General features: G+C 40.6%; 1 protein-coding gene across 2 annotated transcripts in view; it reads left to right on the top strand.

The window, feature by feature from the left end:
• The first annotated feature begins 1057 nt into the window (after nt 1-1057).
• LOC132016644 (cytochrome P450 2C21) overlaps nt 1058-13261 on the top strand; it is a 28230-nt gene continuing 16026 nt past the window's right edge. Inside the window, exons 1-6 of one of the 2 annotated variants that reach the window (XM_059398171.1) lie at nt 1058-1244; nt 4052-4214; nt 5867-6016; nt 9046-9206; nt 10597-10773; nt 11683-11824. In XM_059398171.1, coding sequence (XP_059254154.1) covers nt 1077-1244; nt 4052-4214; nt 5867-6016; nt 9046-9206; nt 10597-10773; nt 11683-11824 — 961 coding nt within the window. In that variant the 5' untranslated portion in view covers nt 1058-1076. The remainder of the gene's footprint in view (nt 1245-4051; nt 4215-5866; nt 6017-9045; nt 9207-10596; nt 10774-11682; nt 11825-13261) is intronic. The other variant, XM_059398172.1, reaches the window with a different exon arrangement.

Raw genomic sequence — 13261 nt, 5'->3', positions numbered from 1 at the left:
ATATCTTCTTTATCCATTCATCTATCGATGGACATCTGGGCTTTTCCCATAGTTTGGCTATTTTGGACTTTGCTCCCATAAACACTGGGGTGCATGTGCCCTTTCAGATCATTACATTTGTTTCTTTGGGGTAAATACCTGATAGTATTGTTACTGGGTCAGAGGGTAGCTCTATTTTCAACTTTCTGAGGAACCTCCATACTGTTTTCCAAAGTGGCTGCCCCAGCCGCATTCCTACCAACAGTATAAGAGGATTCCCCCTCAAATATCTTTGAGTCTTGATGTTTTGTTTGTATCTGAGTTCATAGACACTTTCAAATATTCATAGTATTGAATGCTAGAGTATATTTCTTCACCAAATTGAGAACAAGCAATGTAGACTCCGATTCTAGGACCCTCATTAGAAAAGGATGTTTCGGGGGGAGGATAGGTGACATGCAGCCAAGGGACTTCCCACTGAGTGATTTCTTCCCTTGATTTGATAGATTCCGTCCCCTATCTACTGTTTGTTGATCCTGCATCCCTCTTGGCAGTTAAGTGTGTCAGAACTCCTGACATATGGGAAAGGCTTTGTCAAGAGAGTTGAGATATCTCTCCTCTTCTCTGGGAGATACTAGCTCCCTATATCCTTCATTTTTACCCTGCTTCCTCCTTTCTGTCTCTTAATTCTGGCCTTTTCCTGGATTTTCTGGAAAAATACACTGGGAGAGTGCTTCTTTCTTCTGCTCACAGAACAGTAAATTTTGACATGAGATAATTCTTTAATCAAATGTCAAGATCATGAATTCCATCTCTTTGAAAATCAGATAGCTTTCAATTTTACTGTTAAAATATGACAGTCCCAACTAAAAAAATAACACTTCTCCAGACCATTGCCACTGAAAACCTAGATATTTATCAATACTAACATGACTGATTTTCTTTTCATCTTTACCAGTGGGTCAACGTCCACTGAGGATAAAACACATATTTATCCAAAAGTTCAAAACAGTGCATGTTTGATGATTAGCTTGCACTTAGTATTTATAAAGTCATTGGGTACCAAGCTTTCAACTTCATTTATACAAAACGCAGCAATGGATCTCTTCATACTTCTGGTGATATGTCTTTCTTGTTTGATTCCTCTCTTTCTATGGAATTGTAACCATGCCAGAGGGAAGCTGCCGCCTGGCCCGACTCCTCTCCCAATCATTGGAAATATTCTACAGATAAATACTAAGAATGTCAGCAAATCCCTAAGGAAGGCAAGTATGATTACTTTTCTTCTAGTTGTTTGCACTTACAACCCTATAACTAAATAAAATGTCCCAGACACCATGTTTTAAGGAAATGGTTTGAACGGGATGTATCAGTTGGATACCCAGATATGACTGTAAGTGGTATATAGCTGGAAAGCTTCCAGAAGGGATTGAGAGCCATGAGATTATTGCTGAAATTGCCAAAGAAGGAATTCCCTGTCCATTTTGTGACCAGGTCTCCTTTTTAGTAATTATTCTTTGGTAAACTCTAATGGCAGTGAAATTGCTTTCAGTTAAAAAAAAAAGTTCTAAAGATTTACACAGTCACGACACTAGAAGTTTCCTAAGAGCACACATTGATTTAAGTCTAGGAAATAATTCAAGTTTCCAAAATTTTCAGCTTCTATTATATTTGCTCAATGAGTGAGTGAGTAACTACTTTATTCTTGGCTATTTATATAGCAACAGCTCTCTAAATCTTGAAGGAATTGTCTGAAATATGTCTTCCCTAAGATAGCTAGTGATGAGAACACACCCTCTAGAAGCTTCTTTCTGTGTTTTGGGCTGTGGGTTCAAAGGCATTATGTTAGCACCCCAGCTTGTCCACTTGTAAACTCACAGCATTGGGCAAATTTTTAAAATCTCCCTGAGCCTTAGTTTACATTTCTTTAAAATGTGAATAATAATTGTATTTTTCACATGGTCCTTGAGTATATCATATACTGAACAATTTACTGAATGTCTACTTTGTATTAGGCACTCCATTAGATGCTGGGGATTTTCAATGGTGAATGAAAAAAAGAAGACTCTAGCATTATGGAATTTATAGTCTAGATGGAAGACATGTATTTGTTAAGTAATCATGCAAGTGAGTGTGTGATTACAAACCACGTAAGAGGGACCCCGTAGCAAGAGGCCATGCGTTTTGGAGGAGCAGGGATGGGAGGAACAGTCAGCAAAGGGTTCTCTGAGGAAGTGAAGCTGGAGCTGAGATCTAAAGAATGACCAGGCACTCATCAGAAAAAATACAGATGTAAGTATGTTCTAGGCTGTTTGGATCTGGAAGAGAATTACTTGTTGGTGTCTCTGAAGTAGGACCAGTTTGCTTATAGACCAGAGAGTAAATAAAAACATGGTGTGGGATGAGATTGGAGAAGTAAGTAGGGGCCAGAGCATGTGGGTCTTTCAAGGCTTTTAAGAATATTAGTTTGGGGGCACCTGGGGTGGCTCGGTGGGTTGAGTCTCTGCCTTTGGCTCGGGTCATGATCTTGGAATCCTGGAATCAGGCCCCACATTGGGATCTCTGCTCGGTGGGGAGCCTGCTTCTCCCTCTCTCTCTGCCTGCCTTTCTGCCTCCTGTGATCTCTCTCCCTCTGTCAAATAAATAAATAAAACATTAAAAAATATATTAGTTTTTAGAGCTTCCTGGGAGCTCAGTTGTTTAAGCATCTGACTCTCAATCTCAGCTCAGGTCTTGATCTCAGGTTGTGAGTTCAAGCCCTGTCTTGGGCACCATGCTGGGTTTGGAGGCTACTTTAAAAAAATAATTTAAAAAAATATATCTTTAGCCCAAAAGCCATGCGATTCCATTAATGTGCTTAAAAAGGACTCTCATGTTAGCATTTGCCCTGTGAAAAGATCACTCTGGTTGTTTTACGGAAAATGACTTGTAAGGCAGCAGGAGGACTCACACTTTGGGTAAGTTGAAAGAGTGTAGGTCCTACATCATTTAGGATACCAAATAAGTTGCCATGACAGAAAGATCTCAATAACACAGTGGCTTAAAGAAGACAGGAGCTTATTTCTATCTTACAGAATGTATAGAGGCTGCCTGTCCTCCTTGAGGTCATCCAGAGAACCAGGTTTTCTTAGTCTTGTAGTTTAGCATCCTGGCACCTAGGCTATTGTTCATATGTGCATGGACACAGTGGGGCTATCTCCATGCTGTCGTTTCCGTCCATGGGTAGGGGGAAGGGATGGAGGGCAAGCATTTACCATTTACCAGTACCAGCAAGCATTTACCATTTACCAGTACCATTTACCTGTACTGTAGGATTTGCAAACATCATTTCTGTTAATAGCAGTTCATGCAGACTTTGTCACATAGCCACACAGGGAAGTGGGGAAATGTCAGTGATTACATCATCAGGTTCTTCTTCTTCTTTTTTTTAATCTGTTTGATAGAGATCACAAGTAGGCAGAGAGGGGGAAGCAGGCTCCCCACTGAGCAGAGAGCCCGATGTGGGGCTCGATCCCGAGACCCCTGGATTGTGACCTGAGCCGAAGGCAGAGGCTTTAACCCAGTGAGCCACCCAGGCGCCCCTGCATCATCAGGTTCTTATGTACTATTAAAATCTAGAACTCTTGTGTGCTAAAAAACATGTGGGAGGTGGATAATGAGGGATGATTATGAGTCTGCACAGGGGGCAAGAGCAGGAACTCCCCTTAAACAGTACAAGAACCCACCATTGTAACTATAGGAAGGAAGAGAAATTTGGTGCAATTACAGGTGTGCCGGGCAAAAGTTAATAAAATAATATGAATAAAATCCATAATATAGCCCCTGTCACATAGGAGGAGCTGAATAAAGATGAACTGTGGATGAGGATCATAATAGTCGCAATGTTACTAATAATAGAATGATACTTACCACTAATGTGATTTATTAAATTACTAGTTCCACAAGTTGAAAGCTTTTATAATGGTTGAGTGCATATTAAAATATCTCTTCGGTAGGATTAAAACTATTTCTCTCACTTGTCCACATTCCTTGTTTTGAAATTCTACTACTCTTGCACCTGTTCCTTTCCCAGCTAGCAGAGAGTTACGGCCCTGTGTTCACTGTGTATTTCGGCATGAAGCCCACGGTGGTGTTATATGGACATGAAGCAGTGAAGGAAGCCCTGATTGATCAGAGTGAGGAGTTTTCTGGCAGAGGCAGTTTCCCAGTGGTGGACTTCATCACCCGGGGATTAGGTATGCGTCAGTTTGGGGAATGTTTGTGGGTTTGTAAGTTGTGAAGACTCCAAACAGGCCAAGGGATTGAGAAATTATAAGTATTTAGAGAAATTTATGAAAACCGCCAAATTCCAACATTTTTCTATAGAGGATCATTAATCCATATTGTAGATAATGAAGGGGACACACAATGTCTCCATGAAATACTAGAGCCAGTGGAAGCAAATCATCTCACTGTCAACGTTCCATGAATTTGTGTCCACTTTAAATTATGCCCAGTTAACTTAAGTGGGTAGGAGAAGAATCAATGAAACAAGATGGGATCGGGAGGGAGACAAACCATAAGTGACTCTTAATCTCACAAAACAAACTGAGGGTTACTGGGGGGGGGGGGGGGGGGGGGGGGGGGGGGGGGTTATGGACATTGGGGAGGGTATGTGCTTTGGTGAGTGCTGTGAAGTGTGTAAACCTGGCGATTCACAGACCTGTACCCCTGGGGATAAAAATATATGTTTATAAAAAATTAAAAATTAAAAAAAATTATGCCCAGTTAAGATAATGCTCATTTCAGTTAAGATAGTAAGAGACTGGGAGAAATAAGGAGGGAGGAAAATGACTCCGTTATCCTAGTCAGCAAACATTTTGCTTTCTGGCCTGAGTCATGGTTGCCAAGAGACTATTTTAAGAAAGTTCCATAGTGTGCATGGAGCCAACATAGGTTTGAAATATTTCTACCCTTGCCTTCAATCTTTTATTCTTCTTTAAAAAAAAAAAAAGCATAAGAAATATTTGAATACAATGAGATACAAAGCATAAAGCACCAATGCGCTCTGAGATGATTACAGGAAAATGCACGGTAAGTATATATGGATTGCAAGTGATCTTAGAAAAAGCTTTTTAAACTAAAGTAGTTGAACTGTCTTCCATTTGTTCTGGGGTTGGCCCTAGGGTCTCCAGTCCTCTGGTGGGTCACTGGGTTTCTGCAAAAAGAGATAAGACCTGAATGGGTCACTTCCTCTTCTACCTTGTTCTTTAAAATCTGTATGGACAAGTTTCCTATGAAAATTACTTTTTCTCCTGATCTTGTCATGGCTCCAGGAGTCTGATTGAACTTCCTTGGTGTTAAGACCATGTTTCATGGAAAAGAGTTAACCAAACAGAGGGCAAATGTGACAATGAGGAGGAAGAGCTTATCATGAACTTTTTTCCAGTGCACGAGTGCTCTCTCCTTCTCTTGAGAAGCAACTCATTTTGTTGCCTCTCCCACAATTCATGTACAATGTGCAAAAACCAGCCCTGAAATGTCACCTACGGCATGAACTCACCATGATCTATTACCTGTGTGAGCACAGAGCAAGCATTTTGCCTCGTTGACCATCAGTAAAATGGGGACAAAACCCTTGGTTCACAGAATTATTCCAAGATTTGAAGGAGCTAACAGATGTGGAAGAGCTGAGTAATACATCAAACCAGAGTCCTGACAGACACTAGGTTAACAGGAGGGGGGCACAGCAGGGCTCATTGGAAAGTTCTGTTGCCGACACCACCCTATTCACATCCCTGCCTAAGTGTGATGATCCTTTTCTGAAATACTGACTCTCAGTTGGAATTCATGGTGATGGAGGTCATTCTTTTCTCTCTCTCTCTCTTTTTCTCTCTTTTTCTGATAGGAGTTGTTTTCAGCAGTGGAGAAACATGGAAGCAAACCCGGCGTTTTTCCCTCACAGTTTTGCGGAATATGGGCATGGGAAAGAGGACTATCGAAGACAGAATTCAAGAGGAAGCCTTGTGTCTGGTGGAAGCGTTAAAAAAAACCAATGGTGTGTATTTCTTTATGTAACGAGCAGTACTCGTTTGGGGAGACTCTGCTATTTCAGATAGGCGACAGAGAGATCTGATGCCTGCAGCGCAACAAAAGTTGCTTTTTTTGCTCACGTAACAGTAGTAAGAGGGGAAGTGGTTGGTGTAACAGCTGTTGCAGGCACTAGGGTGATAGGAACCCTGATATCTTTCTTCAACACCTGGCTTCCTGGGTCACCCAGATTTCTTTCCGTTTGCGTGGTAGCAGAAGGAGCAAAGAACAATCAAAAGAACAAATTGGGTTTTCAGTAGGCCAGTATGGCAATGGCTCACCAAACTTCTTTCACATTCCATGGGCTCTACCACGGGACTGCACCCACTCTAAGAGGCACTGGGCAATGTGGGTGTCTGTGTGCATAGGAAAATGGGGAGAACGTGGGTTTTGGTAATGAACTAGTAGTTTTGGCCATAATATCTGAAACATGAAGTAATTTCCAATGTATGTCACGTCATTATGCTGTCACTTTTGTATATGTGTGTATCTCATGCAGGACTGGCAGGGGAGGTGGAAGAGAAAGGGGGTGGGCAGGACACTTGTCAGGGAAGGAGGAAGATCAGGATCATAAGATCTATGTGGTTCCCTGAACCTCAGTATTTCAATATTTCCAAATAAATAATACTGTTTTCTGTATGGAGAACTGCCATCATGTTTCATATATATGCATATATACATACATACGTATTTTTTAGAGAGAGAGAGTGGTGGGGAGAGGCAGAGAGAGAGAGAGTCTTAAGCAGGCTCCACCCTCAGCATGGAGCCTGATGCGGGGCTTGATCCAACGACCCTGAGATCATGACCGGAGCTGAAATCAAGAGTCAGATGCTAAACTGACTGAGCCACCCAGATGCCCCTGCCATTGTGGGTTTTTTGGGGTTTTTTTTAGATTTCATTTATTTACTTGACAGAGATCAAAAGTAGGCAGAAAGGCAGGCAGAGACAGGGGGGTGGTGGAGCCTGATGTGGGGCTCAAACCCAGGACCCTGAGACCATGACCTGAGCCGAAGGCAGAGGCCTTAACCCACCGAGCCACCCAGGTGCCCCAATGTTTTTTTAACTCAAGTTATGTATTGTCCAGATAGTTTGTACCTCCGCTTTTTTTTTTTTTGCTGCTATTAATATAAAAATTGCAATTATTACAAATACTTGCATGATTTTTGTTTCTTCCTTGGAATAAGTTATGACAGTGAATATCATTTAGACTTTTGATGTGTATTACGGAGGAGTGGTTGGGAGACCTGGCAGAAGAAAGGATATAAACATGTATTTTTGTAAACTTTCAATTTAATATACTAAATATTTCACGTTTAATTTATGCTTATCAAGAACATTATAATAGATTGCTACAGTATTCCACTATTTGGATGCCCGTGACCTGTGGCCACCCTAATTCTGCCTGATCCTGCCAAGCTATGGGGCCCTCGACTCTTGGGTAACCCATCTCACCACTGGGTAACTCTGACTATTGGAAGGTTCTTTCGTATGTTGAGCAGAACATCTTTCCTTCAAAATTCCACTTTTTGATCCCTGCTACATTTTTTTTTTCCCCCTTTTGGAGCAACAGTGTTGTAACAGTCACCTCACTGAGATAAGATGTATTTCCCACCCCAAATCTGGTTTAGATGTTTTATTTTGTTGTTATTCCTATGTTATCTTCTTTTTTTAAATTATTTTGTATTATGTCATGTTAGTCACCGCATAGTACATCAGTTTTTGATGTAGTGATCCATGATTTATTATTTGTCAAGACTGATTGTACCATACACACCCCATTTGGATGTAAAAAGTTTATGATTCACAAAATGAGGCTTTCTTTAGAGGGTGGGGCAGCTCCTAAGCAGATGAAGAAACAGCTTGAGGAGGAGGCCTGGGTGGCTCAATTGGGTGGCTAAGCTTCTGTCTTCAGCTCAGGTCATGATCCCAGGGTCCTGGGATGGAGCCCCGTGTAAAGCTCCTTGCTCAGCGAGGACCCTGCTTATCCACCTCTCTGCCCCTTATCCTGCTCGTGCTGTCTTTCTCTCACTCTGCTCTATCAAATAAACAAAATCTTAAAACATACAAACAAACAACTTGAGAGAGCAGGGAAAGGCACTGGCTTAATGACTCTGTGGTGGTTAAGGGATGGGGTAGAGAATGAGTTCCTGTGTGCGGATCAGTGCTTATAGAGCTTAAATGTCCTGCTTCCAAAGGAAGGACCCTTGAGGTTTTTTATCAGCATTTTCCAGTTGTGACTAGAAGAAGAAGAGGTGAGGTTCCAAAGTTGTCAACAGCCAAACGTCCAAGCATGGAGTCATGTTTTATATTATATATAGGGAGCCTGGTTCCAATACGATAATGTATTTTTTCAAAGATCCAAGTGGAACTCCAGTTTCTCTCATGATTGTTCTCTTCTACAAGAAGAGTACACACAGCTTTTTTTAACTATGTTTTATAAAATAACAGTTTCAAGTCTTTCCAGTCTCCTGATCTTCTGAGGCTGCTTAGCTTCCTGCAGGCATCGTGAAGAAATAGTCACACTGAGAGCTGAACTTTATACCTTTAAAGGTATTTTTTTAATTTTAATTTTTTTTTATTTCTTTTCAGTGTTCCAGAATTCATTGTTTATGGAACACAACCAGTGCTCCATGCAATCCGTGCCCTCCCCCTTTCAAGATATTTTTAAGTGACCTCCTTCTTGTGAATTATGTTGTGGCTCTTATTTGAAGAAGAATGTAAACACTTAGATAACACTTAGAGAAATTAAAAAATGAACTGGATTAGACAGCTTTGTTTGGGGAACAATACATCTTTGGCACACTGGGTTTACAGTGAAGATGAAATATCCAGGGAATCCCTCTATTTAAAAGAATCCCAGCAGTCAACCCTTCTCAGTCATTTAAGAATTTTTTTTTAATTTTTATTTATTTTTAAAATTTCTTTCTAGTGTTCCAGACTGTCAACTTCAGATTTATATGAAAATTGTGCTCTAACTTTTAACTTCTATCGTTTTAGCATCTCCCTGTGATCCTACTTTTCTTCTGGGCTGTGCTCCCTGCAATGTCATCTGCTCCATTATTTTCCAGAATCGTTTTGAGTATGGCGATAAAACATTGTTAACCTTGATAGAGTATTTTCACGAAAACCTCCTAATTTCAAGCACCCCCTGGATACAGGTAAATGGGAAAATAAGTTTTTTAAATGGGAAATAAGTTTTTAGCTAACCTACTGCTCATGCTTACCTCACTCACCCCTTTGTCCGGTTTGCAAATGGATAAAGTCATGTTTATCAAACTATCATTTGAAACCAATTAGTTATCAAATCAATTTAGTGTGGTGAAATGAAATTTACAACATGAAATAGAGTGGGGCGCCTGAGTGGCTTATACTCAAAACATCCGACTGGTGATTTTGGCTCAGGTCATGATCCCAGATGCGTGGGCTCAAGTCCCTTATCAGGGTGGGAGTTCAGCAGGGAGTTTGCTTGAGATTTTCTCTTTCTCTCTCTCCCTCCCCAATATGCTCACTCGCTCTCTCTCTCTAAAATAAATATTTAAAAATTATTTTAAGAACTGTAAAATATAGTAGTAGAGAAATGTAGGACAGTGCATCAGTTATAGCAAGGTATTTTTCTGAGAAACCATTTTATGTCCATAGATGAAGAGGGTGATGATGTAAAATGTATTTTTCACTATGGTACAGTGTCAGAACACATTAGTAACCTACAATGTATGATCATTAAGAGCTACAAGTATGTGTGGACCATGAGGTCATGATGTGTGCCACCTGGAAAGGACACTAGAGAACAAGGAGTCTGTCATTTTTTGGAACAAGAAACTGTCACCCAGAGATATTAAGCATATTTTTCAAAGACAAGGAATTCCTAGCCAAGACAAAGAACGAGCTAGACCTAGAATCTAGATTTCTGTAGATTTGTATCTCTAGATACAATCTATGGGCCCGAAAATTGCTTCGGTGCCTACCAAGGGCATTAAATCATGAGGTACTCTCTGAAGTTGAGTCTATAAACTCTAGGACTGGCTTTGGGCAGACGAAGAAGGGCAATATGCACATTCCTGAGGGTATAAAATCCCTAACTAACCTAAGTAATTTGGACATTTCTTTAATCTTTCTAATGTAGTCTCTTCGTTACAAAAAAAGGGTGGGAGCCCTGTAAACTTTTTAGGTAACTCTGTAGAAATGCGTGTAGGTAAACTGGAATGAACACTACATTCTAGCCTTATTTGTAGACTGATGTCTTACAATGGTTGACCTTTCTGAACCTCAGTATTCTCCTTCGGGAAAAGATGGTGTGCTCCTGGATTCCTCCATAGGGTTATGGCTAGGAAATCATTTAGGTGGTTTTGAAATTGCTTTGTGGCTGGTGCATACGGTAACTTCGGACATCTTGACAGTTCCCTCTCCTTCAAATCCAAGTGTATTCTGTTGTAGGAAGCATGTCTTACTCACCTTTATCTACTCAGCATACAACTAAGTGTCTGGTACATCACATGGGCCCGTACAACTTTGCTGAGTGAATTAATGAATGATTCTTTCCTCTTTCAGCTCTACAATGCTTTCCCTCTTTTAATACATTACCTTCCAGGAAGTCATCATGTGTTATTTAAAAACATTGCTAAACAATTTGAGTTTATTAAGGAAAAAATAAAAGAACACCAAGAATCCCTGGACTTCAGTAACCCTCGGGACTTTATTGATTACTTCCTGATCAAAATAGAAAAGGTATTAAAAAAAAAAATTAAAAAAAAAAAAAAGAAAAGGTATAATCTGACCCTTTATCTTTGTGGGTGGTGTGATTCCCACTGAAACTGGGATATTAAAACAAATGACCCTTCCTAAAGATGTATTAATTGCCTGTCTTACCTCTTGTTTGTGCAAACCACATTGGGTATCTTGAGATATTTCTCAATCCCCAGTGAAAATGGCTTTGCAGGTTTTACATTTATAGTATTAAAGCTGGTTCCTTATTTGGGGACATTTTGAAATATACGCTCACACACATTCAACATTAATGATACACAACATATCATCCTTCATCAGAAAAGTCCAGCGATGGGAAGATGTAACAAATGAGGGAACAGAGGAATAGACAGGAATCTACAAAGGCTTACCTTTGGAAAGGCACTCTAGGAAGTCTCCACAGATGAGGCTTCTTCACAGAAGAAATTCTAGCTTAGATGAACAGAGGCAACAATGAGAATGAGAAGTGCTGTGATCACAAGGGTGGAATTTTCAGAGAGTTGATCTTGATTGTAATTGAGGCACTGTCATGGGTGTAATGACTGAAGAGTTGGGAATAGTGATGCATTTTGGGGGGGGTGTTTCTGAAGGGTTGAATAAAAATATTAGACATTAGATGCAATAGATGCTAGAATTGACAGTGAGTAGCAGTGAGGACCTGATAAAAATTATGTTTCAAAGAAATGGTAGAGCCACTGATCAACATAGAGGATGAGAAAGTGAAGAATCAGAAAGGTTCATAACTCTGGTTATATTTTAATTGTTGGACAGAACCCTAACAGCTATCTAACTCGGCCTTCAGCCGTAGCACTCACACCAAATAACAATGTCATACTGAGTTACCTCTGAGGCTCTTTTATTTATCAAGTAATTGTAACACATCATTTCTAGGAAAGACACAATAAACAGCCCGAATTTACCATGGACAACCTGATCATTACCATATGGGATTTGTTTAGTGCAGGAACAGAGACAACAAGCACCACCCTGAGATATGGACTCCTGATGCTGCTGAAGTACCCGGAAGTCACAGGTATGGTCACAGGTGTTGGGCGGGGTGCAATTCCAGGTAGAAATTGGCAGGTGACACTGACAACTATCCCACTCTTTACCTGCCCAGACAATGCACAGAAAAAATTTTCCTTTATTTGTACATCTTCCTGTCACTGGATAAATTAAATTCGAAGTAGTTAATAGCACAAAAAGATAATGAAACATTTAAACAGCAGCAGAGATTTGAGGGGCAGAGCTCACTGCTTGCCCTGCTGTGATGGAACGTCCCTGATTTGCATTGGGACAGGTGCAATAAGCAGAGTTGTCGTAGGATCTAGAAGAACCGGCCTTCGGCTTTCTCTAGAAGGATGTCACTTGATATGTCTTCCACATCCAGATAAATGCATTTTTGTCATAAGATATTTCTACTCAAATGCATTTTCAGTGTGAGGATTGACTCAGTGAAAATGACGGTCTGTCTTCATCAAAGAGATTCTGTCCCTAAATAAAAAAGGTTACATACAAATATATTCTTTTCAAATATACCCATTTAGACAAAGAAATTCTTCCTCACAAATACAATTTCTCTGCAAATGCAACCTTCCCAATTTTCTTCCTCTTCTTTTTTGAGTGCTCGTCAAAGGATTATTTCCTTCACTACTGAATCATGTTCTGTGCTTTGGCATACTGAGACACTTTTTTTTTAAATTTTTTCTTTTTTAATTTCTTTTTGGTGTACCAGAATTCATTGTTTATGTACCATACCCAGTGCTCCATGCAATACATGCCCTCCAAAATACCCACCACCTGGCTCCCCCAACCTCCCACCGCCCGCCCCTTCAAAACCCTCAGATTGTTTTTCAGAGTCCATAGTCTCTCACGGTTCATCTCCCCTTCTCAACTCCCTTCTCCTCTCCATCTCCCCATGTCTTCCATGTTATTCCTTATGCTCCACAAATAAGCAAAACCATATGATAATTGACTCTTTCTGCTTGACTTACTTCACTCGGCATAATCTCTCCCAATCCCATCCATGTTGATACAAAAGTTGGGTATTCATCCTTTCTGATGGAGGCATAATACTCCATAGTGTATATGGACCACATCTTCCTTATCCATTTGTCCGTTGAAGGGCATTTTGGTTCTTTCCACAGTTTGGCAACCGTGGCCATTGCTGCTATAAACATTGGGGTACAGATGGCCCTTCTTTTCACTACATCTGTATCTTTGGGGTAAATACCCAGTAGTACAATTGCAGGGTCATAGGGAAGCGACACTTTAAAAAAAAAATGGGGGTGCCTGGGTGGCTCAGTGGGTTGAGCCACTGCCTTCGGCTTGGGTCGTGATCTCAGGGTCCTGGGATCAAGCCCCGCATCGGGCTCTCTGCTCAGCGGGGAGCCTGCTTCCCTCTCTCTCTGCCTGCCTCTCCGTCTACTTGTGATTTCTCTCTGTCAAATAAATAAATAAAATCTTTTTT

This window comes from Mustela nigripes, chromosome 4 (genome assembly GCF_022355385.1).
Source record: "Mustela nigripes isolate SB6536 chromosome 4, MUSNIG.SB6536, whole genome shotgun sequence".
In the NCBI taxonomy this organism is placed as follows: domain Eukaryota; kingdom Metazoa; phylum Chordata; class Mammalia; order Carnivora; family Mustelidae; genus Mustela; species Mustela nigripes.
Note: the sequence above shows the minus strand (reverse complement) of the source record. Positions and strands in the feature narration are given on the sequence as shown.